The sequence below is a fragment of the Carlito syrichta genome, unplaced genomic scaffold, assembly GCF_000164805.1.
Source record: "Carlito syrichta isolate Samal-C Ts95f unplaced genomic scaffold, Tarsius_syrichta-2.0.1 Scaffold314051, whole genome shotgun sequence".
NCBI lineage: Eukaryota > Metazoa > Chordata > Mammalia > Primates > Tarsiidae > Carlito > Carlito syrichta.
Genome location: NW_007258147.1, coordinates 72,779 through 97,096, shown reverse-complemented (window position 1 = coordinate 97,096; position 24,318 = coordinate 72,779). Strand labels below are relative to the sequence as shown.

At 40.7% G+C, this 24,318-nt stretch overlaps 1 protein-coding gene across 1 annotated transcript; it reads left to right on the top strand.

The window, feature by feature from the left end:
* Positions 1-3,627: 3,627 nt before the first annotated feature.
* ANP32B (acidic nuclear phosphoprotein 32 family member B) lies at positions 3,628-22,280 on the top strand. The gene is made up of 7 exons (XM_021718997.1): positions 3,628-3,681; positions 4,878-5,027; positions 9,980-10,102; positions 15,274-15,463; positions 19,103-19,224; positions 19,860-19,929; positions 21,698-22,280. The coding sequence occupies exons 1-7, from the start codon at positions 3,628-3,630 to the stop codon at positions 21,763-21,765; spliced, it is 777 nt and encodes a 258-aa protein (XP_021574672.1). The 3' UTR covers positions 21,766-22,280.
* The last annotated feature ends 2,038 nt before the right edge of the window (positions 22,281-24,318 follow it).

Sequence of the window (24,318 nt, the reverse complement as noted above, 5' to 3'; positions counted from 1 at the left end):
GTCCACTCGCCTTGGCCTCCCAAAGTGCTGGGACTACAGGCTGAGCCTCTGAGCCTGGCCAAGATTATTTTAAACTGAAGACATTTGAGATTCAAACACCAAGTAGTTTATCTGACTAAAAGCAAACACTTCTGACAGATGAGGACTGATTATAAATTCTGTCTTCAGAGTGGGATCTCTTCCCAGAAGACAGACTAAGGTAAACCCATCATAAATCTCCTCTCTGGGGTAGTTTTATAGCCTTCAGATGGAAAGACCACTCATACCTGTGTGGACATTACTGTAAAATTTCTTATCTCCCATTTGCTTTCCTAAAAATTCCATGTATGTTTCCTAAAGAGACCTGTCCTTCCCAAAGGAGGCTTTTCTCCTCCCCTGCTTTCCTCTAAGTTAGGTATATAAATCCCAAGTTGTAGCTACTCCTTTGAGTTACTCATCACTAAGTATGCATGCATGTGTGTATGCACAGTACACATATAAATAAACTTTTTCTCCTATTAATCTCTTGTCAGTTTAATTTGCAGTCACTATTCACTGATTCAGAGAGGGCAGAGGAAAAGGTTTTCCTCTTCTATACCTCAAATGCCACTTCTCTTCTGAAACAGTATCAAAGAAACAGTACACCTTTTCATGGAAATCCTGAGTAGAACTTTAAATAACTTGATGGCTGCTGATGGGACTTTCAGACCTGGGCACAGCCCTAAGTGGGACCTTCCCATGGTCTCTTCTTTGTGCAGTAATTCCCACTCTGCTCTTTGCTCGTTCCCTAGGAGCTCATTTTCTTACTGTGCTTCTGGAGCTCTGTTTTAGAGGTAGCACATGACTTTACATTCTTATCCTTCCTGGAAAAAGGAAAAGTCAAAGGATAGGCCTTCTCTGTCTAGCCATACCAGTCCTCTGCCCTGTTCATCCCAGGACATCCTCTCTTACTGGTGGAGGAAATTAAAGGTCTTGAAATTTCCCTGAATGTCTTACTCTCCCACTTAACAAACTCACCTACATCTGTACTCATCCTAGCCATCTCCATAGGAAGAGCTATCCCATCTCCAGCAAGAGTAGAATTATACCTCATTTCCAATAGGCATTTTTATTACTTGTAGTTGAACAGGTTTTTTTTAATGTTTACTGACTTCCTGTTTTCCCAGGTTGTCTGTTCCTTCTGTAGTATTTATTCTTGTCACTGTGTTTCTTCTGGGGTATTTATTCTTTATTTTCTCTTAGGATAAAAACAATAGACGATATCCTCAAGAAAAAGATAAGTGCGACTACCTAAAATTTCCATAATCAAGAAAGGTCACAAAATTAAAATTCAAACAAATTGGAAAACAATTGTACAGTAAGTGTTAAAAGAGGAGTTGACATTTTATTTATTTATTTATTTTTATTTATTTATTTTTTGAGTTGGAGTCTCACTCTGTCGCCCAGACTGGAGTGCAGTGGCTGCTCCCGGCAACCGCAACCTCGACCTGCTGGGCTCCGGCGATCCTTCCGCCTCAGTCTTCCGAGTAGCCAGAATTACAGGCATGCACTACCACGCCCGGCTCATTTTTGATTTATTGTAGAGATGAGGTCTTGCCAGGTTGCCCAGGCGGGTCTCGAACCCGCGGGCTCAGGCAATCCACTCACCTCAGCCTCCCAAAGGCGTGGGATTACAGGCTGAGCCATCGAGCCCGACAGGAGTTGACATTTTAAATAACTCTTAACTCAACAGATTCAAGTGTTTATATTCTTATATTTAGCAATAGATTCTGAGGAAATACCCTTAAATACAGAAGAAATTTTATGTAAAAAAAGTATCATGGAGCCGGGCTCGGTGGCTCAGCCTGTAATCCCGTGCCTTTGGGAGGCTGAGGTGAGTGGATTGCCTGAGCCCGTGGGTTCGAGACCCGCCTGGGCAGTGAGACCTCATCTCTACAATAAATCAAAAAATCAGCCGGGCGTGGTAGCACATGCCTGTAATTCCAGCTACTCGGAAGGCTGAGGCAGAAGGATCGCCGGAGCCCAGCAGGTCGAGGCTGCGGTGGCCGGGAGTGGCCATGGCACTCCAGTCTGGGCGACAGAGTGAGACTCCAACTCAAAAAAAAAGTATCATGGCCTTATGTAGCAAAATTTGGGAACAGGTATTCTACAGGGAGGATTGAAGGTAATCCATATACTTTAGTACTTTTAGTCATTAAAAAATATTCACCAAATTATTTTAAGGCATTCTAATAGTTTTATCTATATTTAATAAATAAAAAAACTGAAAAATATTAATAGTGACATTAATGAATAACTCCTTATTTCCATCTAGATAAATGGGTCCCAGTTCTCTAAATCAGAACCTTAATTCCTTTCCATCATCTTCTAGACCCAACAACGAAACCTTTAACTTATCCTGTCTTCTACCCCCCACCCCCTATTTCCTCTTGATTCCTATTCTGCTGTTTGGTTCAGCAAACACATTCTCACCCACGTTTGAATGCTCTGTGGTAGTTTTTGATGATCCATTGCAGTGCAGTCACTAAAGTGGAATTTTGCCAGTTGAGAGAAATGTCTTAAGAGGTGATTTGACTCTGAACTGGGAGGCATTATGGCTAGCTGTCTAATTCTTCTTCACTTCACTTTTGGCATGTCAGTGTCATTTTGTATAACATTTTGGAATCCTCTGTTAGAGAGTCATAGAAAACCTCCCAAACCAAGTGGGAGTGTTTTAATGGTATTGCAGTAAGCTGCTGAGGTTGGTGAGCAATTGCAGTTGGCCTCTTTATTTTTTTTTTTAATTTAATGGGTTGGTTCTCTTATATTTAGTTTGCTTTTTTCCTGCTTTTTTGTTTGTTTTTGTTTTGAATTGGAGTCTCACTCTCTCACTCAGGATGGAGTGCAGTGGCACACTCATGACCACTGCAGCCTCAACCTGCTGAGCTCCGGTGATCCTTCCACCTCAGCCTTCCAAGTAGCTGGAATTACAGGCATGAGCCACTGCACCCGGTTAGTTTAAAAAAACAAAAACAAAAAACAGGAGAAATACATGCTTGTAAAACAACTTAGTACAGATATGAATAAACAGCAAGTCTCTGACATTTCCCTTTCCCCAGAGGTTACTTTTTGGACATTTACATTGTCCAAGATGCTACTCTCTATACTTCATGGGGTAGGTACCATTATCCCCATTTATGAGAAACTGAGGAACAGAGAGGTTAAGTGACTTGCCCAAGGTTACACAGGTTCTGAGTGGCAAAACAGAGCAGTGACAGAAACTGCAGCATCTGTCTACAAAGCCCAGCCTTTGGCTGGGCTCGATGGCTCAGCCTGTAATCCCATGCTTTGGGAGGCCGAGGTGAGTGGATTACCTGTGCCCTTGGGTTTGAGACCCGCCTGGGCAACTTGGTGAGATCTCATCTCTACAATAAATCACAAATTAGCCGGGTGTGGTAGCGCACGCCTGTAGTTCTGGCTACTTGGAAGGCTGAGGCAGAAGGATCGCCGGAGCCCAGCGGGTCGAGGCTGCGGTGGCCGGGAGCGGCCACTGCACTCCAGTCTGGGCAACAGAGTGAGACTCCAACTCAAAAAAAAAAAGCCCAGCCTTTGCTGTAGTTGACCTCTTGAGTTTTCAAATTTGCTAATTTCTTGTCATAAAAAGGAAGAATGGCAGAGGTACGGGAGAAACGAGAAAGGAAGGGAAGAAACGATTGTAAAGAAGTAGGCCGCCTGGCTTCTGAAGAGGAAGTAGAGAGGTTGATGAGAAGTGGTGAGGCACTTACAGTGTTGTGAATATGGCTGACGCGTCTGTGTCCTGTGTAAATGGGGAGGGGGCTGGTACAAAGGATAATGAGTAGGTACTCCACAGTTTGTAACATTTGCTAAAGTAGCATCATTGGCTTTTGTATGGGGTGACAGAGACATTGGCAATAGCTCCTATTCTCATTTCAGACTATCAACATCTGCCTTCCATATACATGCTTGATAAAAATCAACTGGGTGTGGTAGCATGTGCCTATAATTCCGGCTACTCAGAAGGCTGAGGCGGCAGGATCGCCGGAGCCCAGCAGGTCGAGGCTGCGGTGTCCGGGAGCGGCCACTGCACTCCAGTCTGGGCGACAGAGACTCCAACTCAAAAAAAAAAAAAAAGAACACCTTTGTGGGACAGTTAAAACTGTAATTTGCATTACCATGAGAAGATCAAAGTGGGTTAAAAAGTTGCAAGTTTCAGAGTGACCATAGAGCAAGAATGGCAATAGGGATTATCATGGTAGCTGTGCACAGTAGACTATTAAATCATTCAGCGTGATCCTTTGGATGGATTTGAATTCTGAAAAGGTAACCTAGAATAATGCTTTTCTCACATATAGCCCAGACTGATCTTTGTTTTGAATTAAGGACTTGTGTATCTTGATTTCTTCCAGTGTCAAGATAATCTTGGTAAAGATTAATAAAACCAGAGTTAGAAAGTGGGTTAGTGCATAAAACCTAGCCAGAATATCTTACTGATCTTGACAAGAAGAGCAAAACTTTCCTCTTTTCCTGTGATTTTCTAAGCCCTAAGGTAGACTTAGACTAAAAAGATGTCTTCACTCCGTTTGCATTTAGAGAACAGACTTGGGAAAAGGAATGAGGATACACGTTCTTCACTTGTGTCTTAAAGACTACGGTTTCTCTTTCTGGAAAATAAAGAGTGTAAATATTCTCTGAAGTAACATTCTATCTTTGAATCTATTAGTGTATTGCTACTAAAGGCTTAATCATTTTTTATTTATTTATAATGATTATCTAGTTCTAAGTAAGAGGCTGCCCATATTTATGTGGATATTTTTGCAATGCTTGTAGTAAGAGTTTTTTGCTTTGTAGTTTTCGATACGTTTTTGAAAGCTTGTCCCTTTTTCTCTTTTCATCCACAGGTTCGAGAACTTGTCTTGGACAATTGCAAATCAAATGATGGAAAAATTGAGGGCTTAACAGCTGAATTTGTGAACTTAGAGTTCCTCAGTTTAATAAATGTAGGCTTGATCTCAGTTTCAAATCTTCCCAAGCTGCCTAAATTGAAAAAGGTAAGTACTTTTTCTTTAACAGTAAAAGAGAAAGAAAAGGGACAATATATGATTTTACCTGTAAGGAAGCACTTAGTATAGCAGAAAGCACATGGCCTTGGAACTAGGCACATAAAGGATTGAATTCCAGCTCTATAATTTCCTTGATGGGTGATCTTCTGCTGGTTATTTAATCTCTCGAAGACCCAATTTCTTCACCTGTAAACTAGTGGTATCACTTGGCCTTGCAGAATTGCTGTGATGTTTGGAAATAATGCATGTCAGATGAGCAATAAATAGTAGTTATGAAGAATAATTACTGTGTTTTGTAACTTATTTGTTGATTGTTATAAATTTATTGTTATGATGTTAACTAGCTTTTGTTCTTAGTGTGCTCTAATTCCAGAACCACAATTGCCTCCCACTCTTGATGTTTTATGTCTGTTGATTAAGGGTGAGTTTAAGTAAAGACTTTTCAGATAGTCTGTGATCATTCAAACCCATTATGTAATTCTGATGGCTAGGAAGTTTGAAATGTGTTATGATTGAGTAGAAGAATTCAGTATAACAAAGATGCTATATTTTTCTGTACTAGTTGATGGCCCATTGTTAGTGCTTTACAGGTCCAATTATAACCAATTCTCTATCCCCCTTCCAAAAAATGCTAAAGAAAAATGTTTCTTCTTGTCATTGCACATTTAACTGTCACAGAGCCCCAGAATGTCAGAGCTGGAAGAAACTTTTGATCCTTTAGCCCAGCCTCTTGCTATATAGGCACAGCAATAGACCCAGCAGGGTATAGTCATTTTCCTAAAGCCGCTCACAGAAGTAGTGACTGCGAGAGCCAAAACTAGAACCCATATCTCCTAACCCAGTGCCTTTTCTGTTACTTAGGAAAAGATGTGTGATTATATAAACCTTGAGAATTCTCTGCTATTTCAATATTCATTTCATTAGGAAACTGGAAGCTTTGTTTAAAGCAAGGCACACTAGAAAGAAACTTACAATCAAATTTAGTCAAAGGTGAAATACGTTGTTCTGGAGCTTGCTTGAGTTAAAGGGGGCTTGGAGGGTTTTTTGGTTATGTTACATGAAAAACCAGAAGTGTTGCCTTTTTCTTGTTTTCCTTGTTTAGGTAATAAATGCTCAGGCAGTCCTCATGAGTTTCAGGTGACAATATTTTTCTGACGAGAAAGAAATTTCCCTCTTCTAAGTACAGTATCTACTTTAGAGGTTCAAGTATAATCCTTGTACATTTGCATCAGTTATCGGTGACATCTGAAGCTTTGGTTAGCCCAGTTAAAGATAGGTTAGCTGGCTTTTTAGTACCTAGTTACATAAACTTGATGCTAGTAGCTCGTTAGTGTGTTGTGTTCTGTTTTCCTACCATCCTGACATATTTTCTCCTGAATTACTGTGGTCTCTGTGCTGTCAGACTTCTTCAGAAAGTCACTTTATCAGTGACCACTTATATGGGGACTTTATCTAATCTTTCAAAAGTTTTTAAACATTAATCACATTCTTTATATGGCTAATGATGGGAAATCATACTTAAAGGTAGATTGAGTATTCTCATGGCTGATAAAGACTTTATTTTCTTCCTATCCCAGACATAAACTGTTTTGAACAGGAAATAAATACTGGGAAAAAAAAATTGGTATATGAATGTCATGAATTTTCTAAGTTTATACATTTATTTTGTTTGAAAATATGCTAAGTGATTTGGTGGATTATCTTCTAAGTCCAATTCCCTAAGATTCACATTGAAAGTATATAATAATACATGTTTGTGATATTCTAACCACAGGGTCTAAACAGAGATAAGAAAAGTGGTCTCTTTATTTTGACTTACTAAAATCACCAATAAAGCTAACACTTTAATATTTATTGCTAGCCAGGCTCGGTGGCTCAGCCCGTAATCCCGCACCTTTGGGTGGCTGAGATGAGTGGATTGCCTGAGCCCGCGGGTTCGAGACCAGCCTGGGCCACTGGACGAGACCTCATCTCTACAATAAATCAAAAACTAGCCAGGCGTGGTAGCGTGCGCCTGTAGTTCCAGCTACTTGGAAGGCTGAGGCAGAAGGATCGCCGGAGCCCAGAAGGTCGAGGCTGCGGTGGCCAGAAGCGGCCACTGCACTCCAGTCTGGGCGACAGAGTGAGACTCCAACTCAAAAAAATATATATATATTTATTGCTTATAGTGTTTTGTTGTTTTGATTCAGAGTCTTGGTCTGTCATCCAGGTTAAAGTGCAGTGGCATACTCACAGCCACCACAACCTCAACCTGCTGGGCTCAGGCAGTCCTTCCTCCTCAACCTTCCAAGTAGCTGGAACCACAGATGTGTGCCACCACGCCTGGCTTTTTTAAAATTTATTTTGTAGAGATGAGGTCTTGCTAAGTTGCCTGGGCTAGTTTTGAACCTCTGGGCTCAGGCAGTCCTCTTGCCTCAGCCTCCCAACGTGCTGGGATTATAAGCGTGAGCCTCCATGCCCAGTTAGGTTTGTTTTTTTTTTTCTTGAGTTGGAGTCTCACTCAGTCACCCAGGCTGGAAGTGTAGTGGCACACTTATGGCTACCCCAGCAACAACCTTCTGTGCTCCAGCGATCCTTCTGCCTCAGGCTTCCTAATAGCCAGAACTACAGGTGTGCACTACCACACCCAGATAATTTTTATTTTATTTTGTTTTTGTTATTGTTATTATTATTTGAGTTGGAGTCTCACTCTGTCGCCCAGGCTGGAGTGCAGAAACACGCTCCTGGCCACCACAGCCTCGACATGCTTGGCTCCAGGCATCCTTCCGCCTCAGCCTTCCACATAGCTGGAATTACAGGTGCGCACTACCACACCCGCCTAATTTTTTTGATTTATTGTAGAGGCGAGGTCTCGCCAAATTGCCCAGGTGGGTCTCGAACCCATGGTCTCAGGCAATCCACTTGCCTCTTCCTCCCAAAGTGCTGGGATTACAGGCTGAGCCACCAAGCCCGGCCTAGATTTGTATTTTTAAATCTCCATCATGACTAGATATTGACTGGGCTGTTCCATTATAATGAAAAAATGTTTTGTTTTTTGTTTTTGAGTTGGAGTCTCAGTCTATCACCCAGACCGGAGTGCAGTGGCCGCTCCCGGCCACCGCAGCCTCGCCTGCTGGGCTCCGGTGATCCTTCTGCCTCAGCCTTCTGAGTAGCTAGAATTACAGGCATGCGCTACCATGCCCGGCTGATTTTTTTTTTTTTTTTTTTTTTTTAATTTATCTATTGTAGAGATGAGGTCTCACTGCCCAGGCGGGTCTCGAACCCGCGGGCTCAGGCAATCTACTCACCTCAGCCTCCCAAAGGCGTGGGATTACAGGCTGAGCCACCGAGCCCGACTGAAAAAATGTTTTGTAGTGCTGCATTTTTTGTCTTCTGAAACATTTAATAATACCTAAGCGGTTGAATTGTTTTTAATTCATTTTTTCAACATATATTTAAATTTTTAGAGATTGGTCTACTCTGCATCACATAGTTTAATTTATTGCATGCCAAAGGCTTCATTACATGGAGTTTTTCTACTATTTTACATACATAGCATAATGGGAAGGTCATGGGTACTTATGAAACTAGCCTGGACTGTCTTCAAATTATAGACCTGCCACTGTAACAGCTGTGTAATCTTCGGCACGTTATGTAGTTCATCTCTTTGTAGTTATTTTTCCTCATCTGTAAATGGGGGTGAGAACTGTATCTATTCCATAGGGTTATTGTAAAATCAAATGAGTTGATAAACTTCTAGTGCTTTAAACTGTATGCTGAAGTTCTGTGTAAGAGTTAAATACAGGCCGGGCTCGGTGGGTCAGCCTGTAATCCCGTGCTTTGGGAGGCCACGGGTTTGAGACCCACCTGGGCAACTTGGCGAGACTTCTTCTCTACAATAAATCAAAAAATTAGCCGGGCATGGTAGCATGCACCTGTAGTTCCAGCTACTTGGAAGGCTGAGGTGGAAGGATCGCCGGAGCCCAGCAGGTCGAGGCTGCGGTGGCCAGGAGCAGCCACTGCACTCCAGTCTGAGCGACAGAGTGAGACTCCAACTCAAAAAACAGAAAAGAGAGGAAAAAAAAAGAAATACAGTTACTATTGTTGTTACCACTTTAAAATAGAGAAGTGGAACCAACTCATCTGCAAAAGGAAGAACTCGAATTAGATGTTTTCCACAGTGCTATTTGGGCTCCAATTTCTTCTGCTCTAAGATTCTAATATTCCTTGGTGAAGCCTCATTCCTTCGTTGGCACACCACTTGCATGCACTACTTGGCCTGCAGCTAAGAAATTAGAATAAGTTATAATAAGGGCTAGTGCCAGGCTTATGCAAGAAGTGGCCTCCAGGGAGCTGGTTTCATAAACCCGAGGCTGTTGCCCCACTCCCTTTTAGGGAGCTTCTTTATGACCTCGTTTCTAGGGCCTGTCCCTTCTCCTGTGGCCTTCAGAACAACGTTCCCTGGGGCTTCCAGGTGTAGAACACCATGGTATGTGTCAGAACTGGATTAGGTTTCAAGTGGGCATTGTGAGCTTTGCTTGGCACACAAACTAAGCTGCTCAGAATGCACAGACTATTTACCCTTCCTGGGCAGGTATATAGTATTACAATTTCTCAAAGAATTCTAATTTGGTTTGACCCATATTTTTTAAGTTAGAAAATGCATTCACTAATGTTAAGATTCAGTTTCCCAGCAAACTGTTATCAGCAGATGGTTAAAACAACACTTCTCACCCTCTCCTGTCTTTTAATTAGTCTCCCTCATCTTAAATGTTGCTGGGATCTCTAAACTACTTGTCTGGATTTAATCAAACAAAATGTACATAAATGTACATGCCTTCATAGAAAGAGGATAATTTGATCTTGATAGGTATTTGAGAACTGTATATGCTGTTTATAACACCTTAATGATGTGTGTTTCTCTTTAATTGTGTGTGTGCTGTGTATATTTTCTCTTGCAGCTTGAGCTCAGTGACAATAGAATCTATGGAGGTCTGGATATGTTAGCAGAAAAACTTCCAAATCTCAGACATCTAAACTTAAGTGGAAATAAACTGAAAGATATCAGCACCTTGGAACCTTTGGTAAGTAATCGAGAATTTGGAAGCTGGGACTTATTGGTCATTTTCATTTTCATATTTCTTTATAGTGAGGGAAATTATTGGGAATTATAATTAGTTGAGAAAGTGATGGCTTTTTACTTTTTATAGAAGTTCTGATTTTAAAGATCTGGGCCTCTCTGTGTGTATTTCTGTGGCTTTGCTCTCCCTGCCTGATACTGTGGTGGTTTCCTTCAAAAGGGAATTCTTTGGTGTTTGTTTGGTGTTGGATTTGGTCCATTTTTTAAATGCATATATTGACGATAGCCTTTAACATGTCTCTTAAATTTTTTTCTGCCAGATTGTTAAGCCATTATGTACTTTTATACTGTAACAGAAAAGACTATATTGGGTAGCATACCTGATTGTAAATGAAACAGGGACACCTCCGATAAGTTTTAGGTCTTCTAATTCATGATCCTGTGCTATAGCTGGATTACTGTTGCTTAAAGTTTGCATGGAAACCTCAAGACCTTCCTCAGTCTTGTATATTGGGATAAGCTATGGAAAGCCAAGTTTAAATACTACTTGGGTTGTAGACTTGTTGTGTGACCTTGGGCAAATTGCTTCTTCTCTCTGGGCCTCAGTTTCCTCATTTATGAAGCAGGGAGGACAACAGTCCCTGCCTTACCTGACATAAGGGTTCTGAGAATAAGGTAATATACTTACTTTGCTTTGTAAGTTGGGAAGCTGTGCTAAAGGTGGGGGGAGTCTAGTTCGTGTGGAAGTTGTAGTGGCCAGAAAAGAGCTTCCAGAGGCAGGAGAAGAGGCAGGGGTTAATGCAAGCTATGGGGAAGCCCCACAGGCTATGCTTTTTGGGAGAGGGTTACACAGCAGATAGGAATTCTCTCTCAGGATCCAGAAGAACAGATTCAAGAGGATAAGACATTCTTCTCTGTTGTTTCTATTCTGATGTCACAGTATATTAAAGTAGAGCTACTTGGAAGGCTGAGGCGGAAGGATTGCCAGAGCCCAGCAGGTCAAGGCTGTGGTGGCTGGAAGCAGCCACTGCACTCCAGTCTGGGCGACAGAGTGAGACTCCAACTCAAAAAAATAAAATAGAGGATCTTCTCCTTCCTAAACAATAATTGAGACTCTGCGCCAGTACAGATTTAATCGCCTTTTAGAGTCTTTAATTTTATATTTTATTAAGTGGACCATATTTAAGAGCTCATATTTCTCATAAATGTTGAGAGCCTATTTTTCACTCGTGCTCCATGAATTTTACCCTTTTTTCCCGTTATAAATAGGCTCAGATACTTGAACTCTAATTTTTACTAGTTCCATTCTTTTCCTCCAAACCTACCCCCATTTCCAATGTTTAAGCAGACATTTATTGAATTTGGCTGTATCCAAGGACATTAACATTTGCCCATTGTATCCTTATATAACCCAGAGAAGAGAGAATGACTGTCTTGCTTTTAGAGATGAGGAAGCTGCATTTACAGAATGTAATAATTGCTCAGAATAAATGGTAGAGTAGGAATTCAAATACAAGTCCCCTGTTTTTTCCACTGCCCTTGGGACCTGTTATTCTTGCCACCTATAAATTTATTCCATACCTAGACTTCCCTAAGCTGGGAATTCTAACAGGGGCACTAAATTAAGTACTGATGTTCTCATAGTCAGATGGGCTACACTAAACCTTTGTTTATTGGTTAATGAGAGGTTTATCAATTCTGGGTCACTGTGAGCGTAGGCACCCCCTATTTTTTTTTTGTTGTTGTTAGAACAGAGTACTAGGCAGTACCTCTTCGTACTAGATGACTGGCTCTTGCCTAATTATTGTGGCAACCTGAGTCTTCTTTGATAACAGAAGACTTTGTCAGTGTTCTAGCACACAGAGATGGAGCAGAAACAAATATTGTGTGGGAGTTGTTTGCTTGAATGTTCCTGATCTGGTCAGTAATGTCTGAAGGCCTTTTGGTAGCTCTGACAGTCCAGTCCCCCGGAATAGTGAAAGATGAGAAGTAAATCTCCACTGTATTACCATTTTTGGAGGATCTACTATACCCATACACTGTATTGGGTACTTTATGTTATTAGTAATTGTCAGAAAATATCGCTACAAAATGGGCAGAAATAGCATGGCCCTTGTTTTACACTGAGGAAGCTAAGGCTTGGGTGAGGCTGAATCCCTTGTCCGGAGTCACACACTCTGTGGCAGAGCCACAGTGGTACATACCAGGACTGTTTGGAAAAGCCTGGGCTCCCACCATTCTGCTGTACTTGCTCTTCAGATTTCTGGGAGTGCTAGGTTGGTCTCCTGAAGTTCTAACTTAGAATAAAGTACATCTGTAGAAGGAGGTGAAGGGGGGAAATGGTTGGGTACATTGTGGCTTCTGAAAGTATTCTTCAGTGGGGAAAAACACCATCCTCATCCTCATTAACCGCATACATTTTGAACACCGTCTACTTTGAGCCCAGTTCTTACAGTCAATGCAATGATTGTGAATGCCTCTGCTTGCTACAGGGACATTAATCGAGAGACAAAGAAGGCATCAATTCAAACTTCCTTGGACACCTTTTTTAAGAGACCTGGGCCATCCAAACCATCCCCCAAAGCCCTTCTAAATTCTAAGAAGGCAAGCAAAATTATTGTTAATAAAATGTTTAATGTTTATTATGGCTAGCCTAGTAGCATACATCAAATTTCTGGTATGATAGAATTGTAATTTTTTTAGCGGTATTTACACATTTCCTTGGGATCCTGAATAATTTGTGTATATATCTTGTGCCTGTTGGGCCTTAAAGCACAATTTTACTACTTTAAACAATTCCAGAGTACTATGGTTATTGGGATTTTTAGTTGTTGTTTATTTTTGTTTTGCTTTCTAGCCTACTGATGGGTGTGTCCAAATTATTTGATGGGTGCTTTGTCAGGAAATAGTCAAAAGTCTCACATAATCATATAGTTTCAGAAACAGGAGAGCCTTAGAGGCTGTACATACTGGAATAGTCAATAAAACTAGATAGAGAAGGGGCTTTGGGTAGCATTAGATAAATATCAGGTTATATATGGTTTTATGTGCTCATTCCTAGGAAGCAGTTTTGAGATGTATATGGCTCATTTCTTTTAAGTGGAGAATCTTTAGACTGAAAAATTTGGGAAAGCTGCCTGAATTTACTTATGGTTGTATCTTAGCTAGTATAGAAGTCAGCCTTTGTGAAGAGAAAGCCAGTATGGTAGCTAGTTGTCTGGGAGTGACATTGCAGCATTTTTTCTCTCTTTGACAAGAAGTCATACCTGGGCTTCTAATAGTTAGGGCCTGACCAGAAGGGAACTTAATCTGAAAGTTACAAGTTATACGATACAAAAACAGCTCTCCCTACTACCAGAGGACTGGGAACAGCTTTCTTTTAAGACATCAGGGAACTGACTTACATAAGCACATCATTTGATCCATAAACTCTTAGATAATTGTACATTTGTGTTTTGAGAGGTACAACATTTGCCTGTTGCTATAACCCTGTTCTGTGTTCCCTGCCTGAATAAAACAAGTGTGAGATCCTAGTTTCTTCATGTACAGGAGTCAGCAACCTTTTTCTCTAAGGGCTGGGTAGTGGATATATTAGACTTTATAGCCCATATATATAGACTATGTCACAGCTACTCCACTTGGCCATTGTAGCACAAAAGGAGCTATACTTAAAACAGATGAGTGCAGCTGTGTTCTAATAAAACTTATTTTGCAAAAACAGGTGGTAAGCCAGAATTGGCCAGTGGACTACAGTTTGCCAGGCCCTGCTCTAGAGCTTTAAGGCATATTTTCACATTTTGTATCTTCTTAGAATACCCCAAGTCCTGAAAACAAGGTTTTGTTTTGTCTGCGTTTCTTCCCAGGTCCTTGTGAATGTTGCAATTGCTTTCCTGTAAAAGCATCAGTCTTTTAAGTGTCAACACTTAATTTTTATAACTTATTTCATGTGGAGATCCTCTTAATGTTTGTTTGTGGTTTTGTTTTGTTTTTTTAAATACTAGTTTCTTAAAGAATATCAAGCTTTTTCTCTTGATTCAGAACCACTAAAAATTAGATTTATGAAGCTTTGTAGATATGTGCACTTGAGGCTTATTGTCCCTATTCCAAAAGGTACCAGGCTATGATTCACCTTTCGTGTTTGCCTTTTATAGGCTATTCCCTCTTCTACCTACAAGGGTCTGCTGTCACTTCCTGTTCCTGTCTCCTGACTTTCCTATAATAGTAGTGCCTCTGCCCTTCACAGTCTGTTATCACCCTTAACCAAAAACTCAATAGACCTGGGATTGAGATGCAAGTACACTGATACAATAACAAATGAAGATCTAAGTAAAATATATAGCCATTTTTCTATGCACTTTGGCTATTCAGAAAACTTTTCTTTGGCCAAGATTTTAAATTTTAACTGTTTATAGATAGATAAATTTGATGGTTCCAAACATGAGGTATTGCAACCAAAAATTCAAGGTATGGTAAAATCAGAAGAATTTTATACCATAAAAGTCTGGTAGTATGTCATTCTTTTTCCCACAAAAAATTAGAAAAGAAGAAGAGTATAATGTTTCTCTGTATTTCTGAAGTTTCAACTTTATTTCCCCTTTATTTCCTTTTCCCTAGCCTATATTGACTTCTGTCTTCCCTGAAAATAGCTGCATTGCCACACTTGGTATTTTATGATATCCCACCCTTCAATATTTGTGGCTGTGTCCCAAGTTGGATTGTAAGCACCTTGAGATTGACTGTTATAAATCTCTGAATTTTTCCCGTACTACTATTTCAGAGCATTAAAGACTGCTTGATACCCAGCAGGTGCTTAATGTCTGTTTGATTACTCAAATGTTAAAATTAAGTTTGAACTGAATTTGTTAAATTATTTGATCATTTCATACTGTGAAAAGATTCGGTTTTAATTTAAGAAATTATTTCAAATTTACATTTTAAACTATTAATGTTGCCGGAAAAACTCATAGTTCTCTGGGAGGGTAGATGTAGGATGAGAGGGACTAAAGTCTAGTAACCTAATATAAAGGTTCCAAAGGACTTGATATGTTTTCCTATGTACAGGCTGAGTGGGGAACAGCTATTTGAATATAGTACCTAGAATTTTACTTCTTCAGGAGAATGGGTTCTGCTGCTTATATTCCTTTGATTTAGGAATTGTGTTTTTTGATCCTTCAGAAAAAGTTGGAATGTCTAAAAAGCTTGGACCTCTTTAACTGTGAGGTCACTAACCTGAATGACTACCGAGAGAGTGTCTTCAAGCTCCTGCCCCAGCTGACCTACCTGGATGGCTACGACCGAGAGGACCAGGAAGCCCCTGACTCCGATGCTGAGGTGGATGGTGTGGATGAAGAGGAGGAGGATGAAGGTGAGCAGGCTCAGCATCCAATGAATTGATTTCTGCCTTTCAAAGGTCCTGGTAAAAGCTGCTGGATTTTTAAAAAATTATTTGTTTATTTATATTTGTATATATAGTCAGGGTTTCACTGTCACCCAGGCTGGAGGGCAGTGGCATGATCACAGCTCACCACAGCCTCAGCCTTCTGGGCTCTGGTGATTCTTCTACCTCAGCCTCCTAAGTTGCAGGGACTACAGGTGTGCACTACCACACCTGGCTGAGTTTTTGACCTTGTTTGAGATGAGCTTGCTTTGTTGCCTAAGCTGATCTTGAACTTCTCCTGGACTCAAGTAATCCTTTCACCTTGGCCTCCCAAAGTGCTAAGATTACAGGCATGCGCCATCACACCTAGCCATAGACGCTCTTACTGTTGAGAATGGTTTGTACATGTGCATGTGGCATCCTATTACATTTGGAACTAAGATCTTTGTAATTTTCATTAGTTCTTGGGACATTGAAGCCTTCAAATGGTTCAAAATAAAAATGGTTTGTTAGCAAACAGTTCTTCAACCTTGGAGCCTAGAGGTCATAGACTGTGCTCTATCCCATGAAAGTACTTATAGTGGACTCAAAAACCGTGGTCTCATGTATCTATGCCTTTCTCCTAGCTGTCTGCATTCTTGGTTACTGCTTATTTATCCTTATAAATTCAGCTTTATCAGCACCTCCAGGAAGCGTTTTCTGATGCCCACAAGCTAGGTTAGGTTACTGTGTATAACAGACTACCCCCTTGCTTACTCTTACAGGCTTGCCACTCTTCTATTCTTAGCTCATCCTACTGTGCTACATTTGTCCTAGGTAGAAACCGTCTTTTTTATTTTTATATTTGTATGTGTGCGCGTGTCTGGGTCTTATTCTGTCGTTGAGGCTGGGGTACAGTGGCATGATTGCGACTCACTGCAGCCTCATCCTCCTGTTCTCAGGCAACCCTCCTTCCTCAGCCTCCCCAGTAGCTGGACTTCATCTTCGTCATCTTTCCCTTCTACATCTTCATCTTCATCATCAAGCTTCTCCTCTTCACCATCCTCATCCTCCTCGTCCTCCTCGTCTTCTCCTTCTGGCAATAGTCCAAAGAGGAATCCATTAAGGAATTCATTAGCCATGCCCAGCTAATTTTTTTATTTTTATTTTTTGCAGAGATGAGGCCTTGCTGTGTTGCTCCAGGTGGTCTTGAACTCCTAGACTCAAGGAGTTTTCCTGCCTTGGTCTCCCAAAGTGCTGGGCTTGTAGACGTGAGCCACCATACCCTGCCAAGACTTTTATTTCAGTTCTCAGGGCCTGGCACTTAGTGTAGATACTTACTATAGCTAAATATAAATAAAATAACTTTTCCTGTCACCATTGGTATGACTAGAGTTTAAGAAAGTAATGATTTTAAAGTACTATATGTTAGATTCATTTTTCATTAATAAGGTAAATTATCTTTGATTATCACGTGGAATTAAAATATACTTTTCAATATATTTGACATTTGATCCAGGCTTTTTGCATAGTAGTTATCTTAAGAATCTTTTGTTTGTTTGTTTGTTTTTGAGTTGGAGTCTCACTCCGTCATCCAGGCTGGAGTGCAGTGGCATACTCACAGCCACCCCAGCATTGATCTGCTGGGCTCTGGCGATCCTTCTGCCTCAACCTTCCAAGTAACCGGAACCACAGGCACATGCTACCACGCCAGGCTAATTTTTTGATTTATTGTAGAGATGAGGTCTCGCCAAGTTGCCCAGGCTAGTCTCAAATCCGCAGGCTCAGGCAATCTAATACCCTCAGCCTCCCAAAGTGCTGAGCCCCGCCGAGCCTGGCCTTTAATAATCTTTTATATATTTTCTACCCAAAGTATTCCTCCTGGTTAGCTTGTGTTTTCCTTGCACACTGATTTCATTTACTATGAATCACTCTTAGAATAAAAGGTTTCTTACCTCCAAGGTTTCTTACCTCCAAGTGGCTTAGAGAAAGCAGAGCTTTCATTTTCACATCTGTCAGTGTGAGGAATACTTGGTCTCTTAGAATTCTTGATATTGCTGGAGTTTGTGGTATTGTTCTATTTGAAGCATTATTTTAAACATGTCTTTTCTTTCCAAATTAACATATAAGATAGAAATTGTCTAATCATTAGGTAGTTTGGGTGCAACGAATGATATAGTACTGTAGAAGCATTTTTAAAGATTTTGCAGTGGATTGAGACAGACAAAAGTTAATGGGTTATAAGGTGATGAAATATTCACCTAGTTCCAACTGTTTGTGTCCCTCATTCCTTTCTGCAGGTTTTAATTTTTTTAAACCATTTCACCTCAAACAGGTGGAATGGCCACACATGCAGGAACCTATAAAGGAAATTTCTTGAGCATGGAGGGCAGATCCTAGAGCAAAGATCTGTCTGCCAACAAATATTTGAGCGTTTCTTGTGTGCCAGGCACTGGAAAATAGTGGTTTACAAACTATATATAGACATGGTTTCCTATCCTCTTGGAGCTTACTGTATGTCCACTGAACGAGAATTTTTTTAAAATTATAAATAATACAAGTTAACAAAGTATGCTGTAATGGAGAAATGCCAGGTGCTCATGGGAGAGGCTCATGGGGTTAGAAAGCTTAGCAAGACTCTAAGGAAGTGGTGTTGACTGTGACTCCAATCCAAGGTGGAGTCAGAGTTAGCCATGCAGAGAACTGAAGGGAAGAGCATGCAGAGACCAGAAGGCAGGACAGGGCAGAGTGAACTCTAGGACCCAGAGGAAAGAAGCACTAGAGGGCTGTGCAATTGGGGTAAAGATACAAGAGGTACAGGTGTCTCTCAGGGTCCTGATTTGAACCACTGGCTCTCGTGATATCATTACTCAAGAAGGAGCTTTTTTTTTTTTTTTCTTAAGTCGGAATCTCACTCTGTTGCCCAGGCTAGAGTGCAGTGGCACACTCATGGCCACTACAGCCTCCACCTGCTAGGCTCAGGTGATCCTTCTGCCTCAGTCTTCCACGTAGCTGGAATTACAGGCACATACCACCATGCCTGGCTAATTTTTTTTTATTTATTGTAGAGACGAGGTCTTGCCAAGTTGTCCAGGCTGGTCTCAGACCCCTGGACTCAGGCAATACTTTTACCTCCACCTCTCAAAGTGCTGGGATTATAGGCATGAGCCACTGGGCCTGGCAGCAGCATTTTTTTTTTTTTTTTACTTTTTATTGTGGAAAATTTCAGATACTGACAAAAGTAGAAATAATAGTAAAACGAACCTCCATGTTCTCCTCACTCAACTTCAGCAGTTACTGGCCATAGTTGATCTTGTTTGATTCCTACAGATCCCTACCTTCTTCCCCCCTCCATATTATTTTGAAGCAAATTCCAGCTGTTGTGTCGTTTCATCAGTAAGAATTATAGTGTATAGCTTGTCCACCACGACTTCTAGCTGTCTGACTTTATCAGTCTCTCTGGACAAAGGAGCTGAGCCACATAGCACATGATAGAAAGACGGTGACTGCAGTTCATGGTCTTCCCCGGTGTTGGTGCAGCCTCAGTATTTGTCCTGTGGGCCAGCCAAGGGATCCCAGCATCTTAGCAGATTCTGCCCCTTGAAACTTCAAAGATATTTAATGTATTCCTTTTGGGGCTGTTTTCAGAGGGAGAAGATGAGGAGGACGAGGAGGAGGAGGATGGTGAAGAGGAAGAGTTTGATGATGAAGAGGATGAAGATGAAGACGAAGATGTAGAAGGGGAAGAAGACGAAGAAGTTAGTGGGGAGGTCAGTGCAGCCACCTTCTGCCCTCCTTCCTATTCTAATTAAAACAAAAGTGTGGTTTTAAAAAGAAGGTGACAAGGAAAAGACTTGCTGAAGAAATTAGCATACTTGCAAACATACTAATAATGTGAGTTCAGTTAATTTAGCTTTTGTGCCTTTAAGTAACTACTACTGCATACAAACTAGACACAGTGTCTGGCTCTGCAAGGTCAGTTTTGGCCCTTTGGGAGGAAGTAATGAGTTGAATATTCAGTATGGTGAGAAGACTGAAAATGTTGAGAACTGATGGTATACGTCTGTTCCTTTATTGCATTGAAAGGAAGAGGTGTATGTTTACCAAGTCTCAACTTATTCTTGTATATGCAATTTAATTCAGTAAATATGTGCTCACTATGTTAAAGTTGGGAATGCAAAATTAAATGAAATTGTGGTCCCGCCCTGAAAGAGCAGATAAGAAAAATTATGAAATTAAACTTATTAAGGAAAATCGAGATTTCACACCATCAAAGTAGATAAGAATAACATTATGGTTTTTTCCTTGATGTATTGTTAGATTTATTTGCAAAGTATATTTTCCTTTGTACTTCTCAGTTTGGCGGTGTTAATCTAATGATGTTGTATTGTTTGCCATTCTTTAGGAAGAGGATCTTGGACATGATGGAGAAGTTGATGAAGATGAAGAAGATGAAGACGAGGATGAGGATGAAGGTGGGCCTGATGCATACACTTTGGTTGTTTTTAGTTAAAAATCAGATCAAAATATCCATAATCTAGAAGTTGATACTACTGAGAAGAAAATAAAATGCCCTTAGCTCCAGTGGTCTTCACACACACAGCATTTGTCTTGTCCTGCCATTGCATGTATGCTGGGGCTCTGTTGGCCTGCAGTCCCCATGTTTTAAATGCATTTTTAGACCCTATCATTTGGTCTAATGGAGGTTTCTGTGTTTGGAGTTTTCCATTTTAAAAAAAAAAGCAGCCGGGCTCGGTGGCTCAGCCTGTAATCCCACGCCTTTGGGAGGCTGAGGTGAGTGGATTGCCTGAGCCCGCAGGTTCGAGACCCGCCTGGACAGCGAGACCTCATCTCTACAGTAAATCAAAAAATCAGCCGGGCGTGATAGCGTGCGCCTGTAGTTCCAGCTACTTGGAAGGCTGAGGTGGAAGGATCGCCGGAGCCCAGCAGGTCGAGGCTGCGATGGCCGGGAGCGGCCACTACACTCCAGTCTGGGTGACAGAGTGAGACTCCAACTGGGAAAAAAAAAAACAAAGAAGGGCTTAATAGTTAGATTGGATCATCGCGTTCAGGATGTATAAATAGATATAACTAACACCTTTCCTGTTTTATCAGTGTTATTTCTTTCTCCACCACAACCAAGACTAGTGAAATAGCTGTTATTAATTTACTACTCATTTTAAGTGCAGTCTCATTGTTGTTTAGGTCTTGGAGAACCAGGTATTTACTGTTCTTTCCATTGGTCCGTGCAGGACTGCATTTACTACACTAGATATCACCCTGGCTAGGACCTGGTAACTACCTTCAAGGAACGACATGGAACATGATTTAACATAGACTTAGTTACTTTTATTAGAAAGCCAGGAATTGTACTAGTTTAAAGGACGGGACTATGTGTATGTCTCTGTGTCTCAGATACATAAATATTCTAAGAAATCCCTTTTTAGCCTGTTTTTTGGTTTTGTCTCTGTTTTTTGGTCAGGATCTCACTCTGTTGCCCAGGCTTGAGTGCAGCTTAATACATCACAGCTTACCACATCCTCAACTTCTTGGGCTCAGGCAGTCCTTCCACCTCAGCCTCCCTGGGACTACAGGCAAATGCCATAATACCCAGCTAATTTTTAATTTTTTTTTTTTTTTAAGAGATGTAGTCTCACTATGCTGCCCAGACTGGTCTTGAATTCCTGGCCTCAAGTGATCTTCCCACCTCAGCCTTCCAAAATGCTAGGATTACAGGCATGAGCCAGCACACCCAGCCCTTTTTTAGTTAATTGCTACAATTTGAGTCTTAAAGTCTCAGAATAATCCTTTCAGTACCACTGTCCCTATTTTACAAACAGGGAACCAAACATAAAAAGGTTATGCTTACCCAAGATCACTTGTAAGTGAGTGAGCATGAGTTGAAAACAGACTAGCTAGCTCCAGAGTTTTTGCTGGGCATTTTAATAATTGCTAGGTGTCTAATTGTGGGGGCCAACAAATGTAAGAAAAATAAACATTTGGGGGAAGACTTAAAACTGGGCTAATTTGTGTGAGTTGAGCAGCTATGCATTTTGCCCTTTTGGTTCTGTGGTCACCACTTAAATTTCATTTTTATTAATGCCTCTAAGTCAGTAACCTGTTCTGATCAAGTTTACATCTTATTTATCTCCCTTAAAAAGTTTGTTGTTACTGCCTCCATTAGCAATAATTAGGCAAAATGCCTTTCCAACTATCTCAAAGTCAATTTTTGTTATTGTACAGAGGAGGAAGAAAGCGGGAAAGGTGAAAAGAGGAAGAGAGAAACAGATGATGAAGGAGAAGATGATTAAGACCCTAAATGACCTGCAGAAACAGAACTGTTCAGTATTGGTTGGACTGCTCATGGAATTGGTAGCTGTTTAAAAAAAAAAAAAAAAAGGTAGCTGTGATACAAACCCCAGGACACCCACCCACCCAAAGAGCCAAAGAATAGTTCCTGTGACATTCCGCCTTCCTCCATTTAGTCCCTCTTGGTAATTCATTACCAAGCGTGGGGACTTCACCCAACAAAATTGTAAGCGTTGTTAGGTTTTTGTGTAAGACTCTTGCTGTAGCGTGGATAGCTGTGATTGGTGAGTCAACCGTCTGTGGCTACCAGTTACACTGAGATTGTAACAGCATTTTTACTTTCTGTACAACAAAAAAGCTTTGTAAATAAAATCTTAACATTTTGGGTCTGTTTTTTCATGCTTCTCTTTTTAATGAAAACAATTTTTTTTTTAACGTTAGGACATTTTATGTGACAACTGCCCAAAAAAGTATTTTTAAGAATTTAAGTGAAATAAACACATTACTCTTTGGTAAAGCCTAGTTGTATGCTTACATTTTTAAATTAGACTTCATTGTAAGCTCATGTTAAAACACACTAAAGAACTGGCATTTTAACATTAGTGGTTGTTGAGAGGAATTGGACAAGTATGTAGAATCTGAGTATTTAAATCTTTGTTCTCGACTGGGAGTAATGAAATAGACTTTTAAAAAATAATGTTCAAAATTGAATATCTGAGGCCCCTGAAAAAAAGGTAAAATAATGTTAGGTTCAAGTAATAGGTGAATTAAGGAAAAGAAGATAGTATAAAGCAGTAACCTCTACCAGACTCCCAGGAGATCTGAATTCTAGTTCTAGCTCTGACACGTTTCTCTGTGCCCTTATGTTGACCTCTGGGTCACCTCCCAGTCTGTAAAATTGAGGGGGTGTGACCAAACAGCTTCTGAAGTCTCTTGTAGCACTGATGTTTTGTGACCCTTGCTTGACAGGAAGGTCTGAAGAAAAAAATGGACTTCACACCAGGGCTGGAACATTTAGGGTTTGACTGATGGGTGAACAGAGTATGGTTTGTTATCAAGACAGGCATGCTAAGGAGGAATGACATGTGAAAAAACTCAACGAGCAGTGGGTATGCACTGCATGAGGTCAGCTCAGTTTTTCCAGAAGACAGAAATTTTCTCTATTCTTAGACATCTTGAAGGGATTTGGGGAAGGTGAAGGATATTCAGTGATTCAACCATTTAAGGAAAATAGCTGTATGACTACATTGCAATACTGCTTTTTGTAGTGGGAGATTTGAGGATTGTTTTAGTAAATCTACTACAGTGGATGAGTTTTGGTGTTTGTTTGTTTGTTTGTTTGTTTTTAAAGAGTCTGGGCTGGGTAATCCCAGCACTTTGAGAGGCCAAGGCGAGTGGATTGCCTAAGCCCACCCGTTCTAGACTAGTCCCTGCAAATTGGTGAGACCTTGTCTCTACAATAAGACAAAAAATTAGCTGGGCGTGGTAGGGCGTGCCTGTAGTTCCAGCTGCTTGGAAGGCTGAAGTGGAAGGATCACCAGAGCCCAGCAGGTCGACACTGGGGTGGCCGTGAGTGTGCCACTGCACTCCATCCTGGGCGACAGAGTGAGACTCAACTCTATATTTCTTATTTTTTTGAGTTGGAGTCTCACTGTCACCCAGGTTGGACGGCTTACTGCAGCCTCCTGGGCTTAGACAATACTGCTACCACACCTGTTTTTTTTTTTTTTTTTTTGTGAAGACAAGGTCTCTCTGTGTTACCCAGGTTGGTCTTGAACTCCTGGGTTCAAGCAATCCTTCCACCTTGACCTCCCAAAATTCTGGGATTACAGGTGTGAGCCACTGCGCCCAGCCAATGGATGAAATTTTTGATGTAACCTGAAATTTTTTAATCTAATTTGAATTTATAATTAAATTGTATAATTAAATTGTTGTACAGTATCAGTGGAGCCCCCAAATCCTGTACTTTAAAATCAGTCTTCCATAGGCTTTAAAATGGAGTTTATTTTTTGCAAAAGAAATTCAAGAAAATTGAATTTGATTTCTTGTATAATTGGTATTACTTTATTTTCCCCTATCACGAGGCCTTATCCGCCATTTGACACTATCAATATGTTGTAAAATGGTTTCTTCTGTAGCCTAGGTATCCTTAAGATTTTGCATATATTTTAAAATATCAAACATGGTAACTTTGATTACTTTTCCTGATTTTTTTTTTTTTCAAGTTTACAGAACTTTTTAGCATCCTCCAAGCATCTAGATTGTGTCGGGCTCATTGTCTGGGCAAGAAGGAAGGGAATTGGCTTAAAGAGACAAGCCAGCCTGAGGTGCTTATGGTACTAGTAAGGAATAAAAGACATCAACACTTGAGTACTGTTTGCTAGGACCTAGAAACGAGGCTCAAGTAAGTGTTAGCATAGTTCAGAGGCTGGAGAGGTGGCAACGAGGGGACTGGGGAAGTTTCCTAGAAAGGAAAATTTGTGCTACACATGCAGGAATGGATGGGGCTTAGAAATAGGAACTGAGAAAGAAGGGAGTCTTCTGGAAGGAAGTTG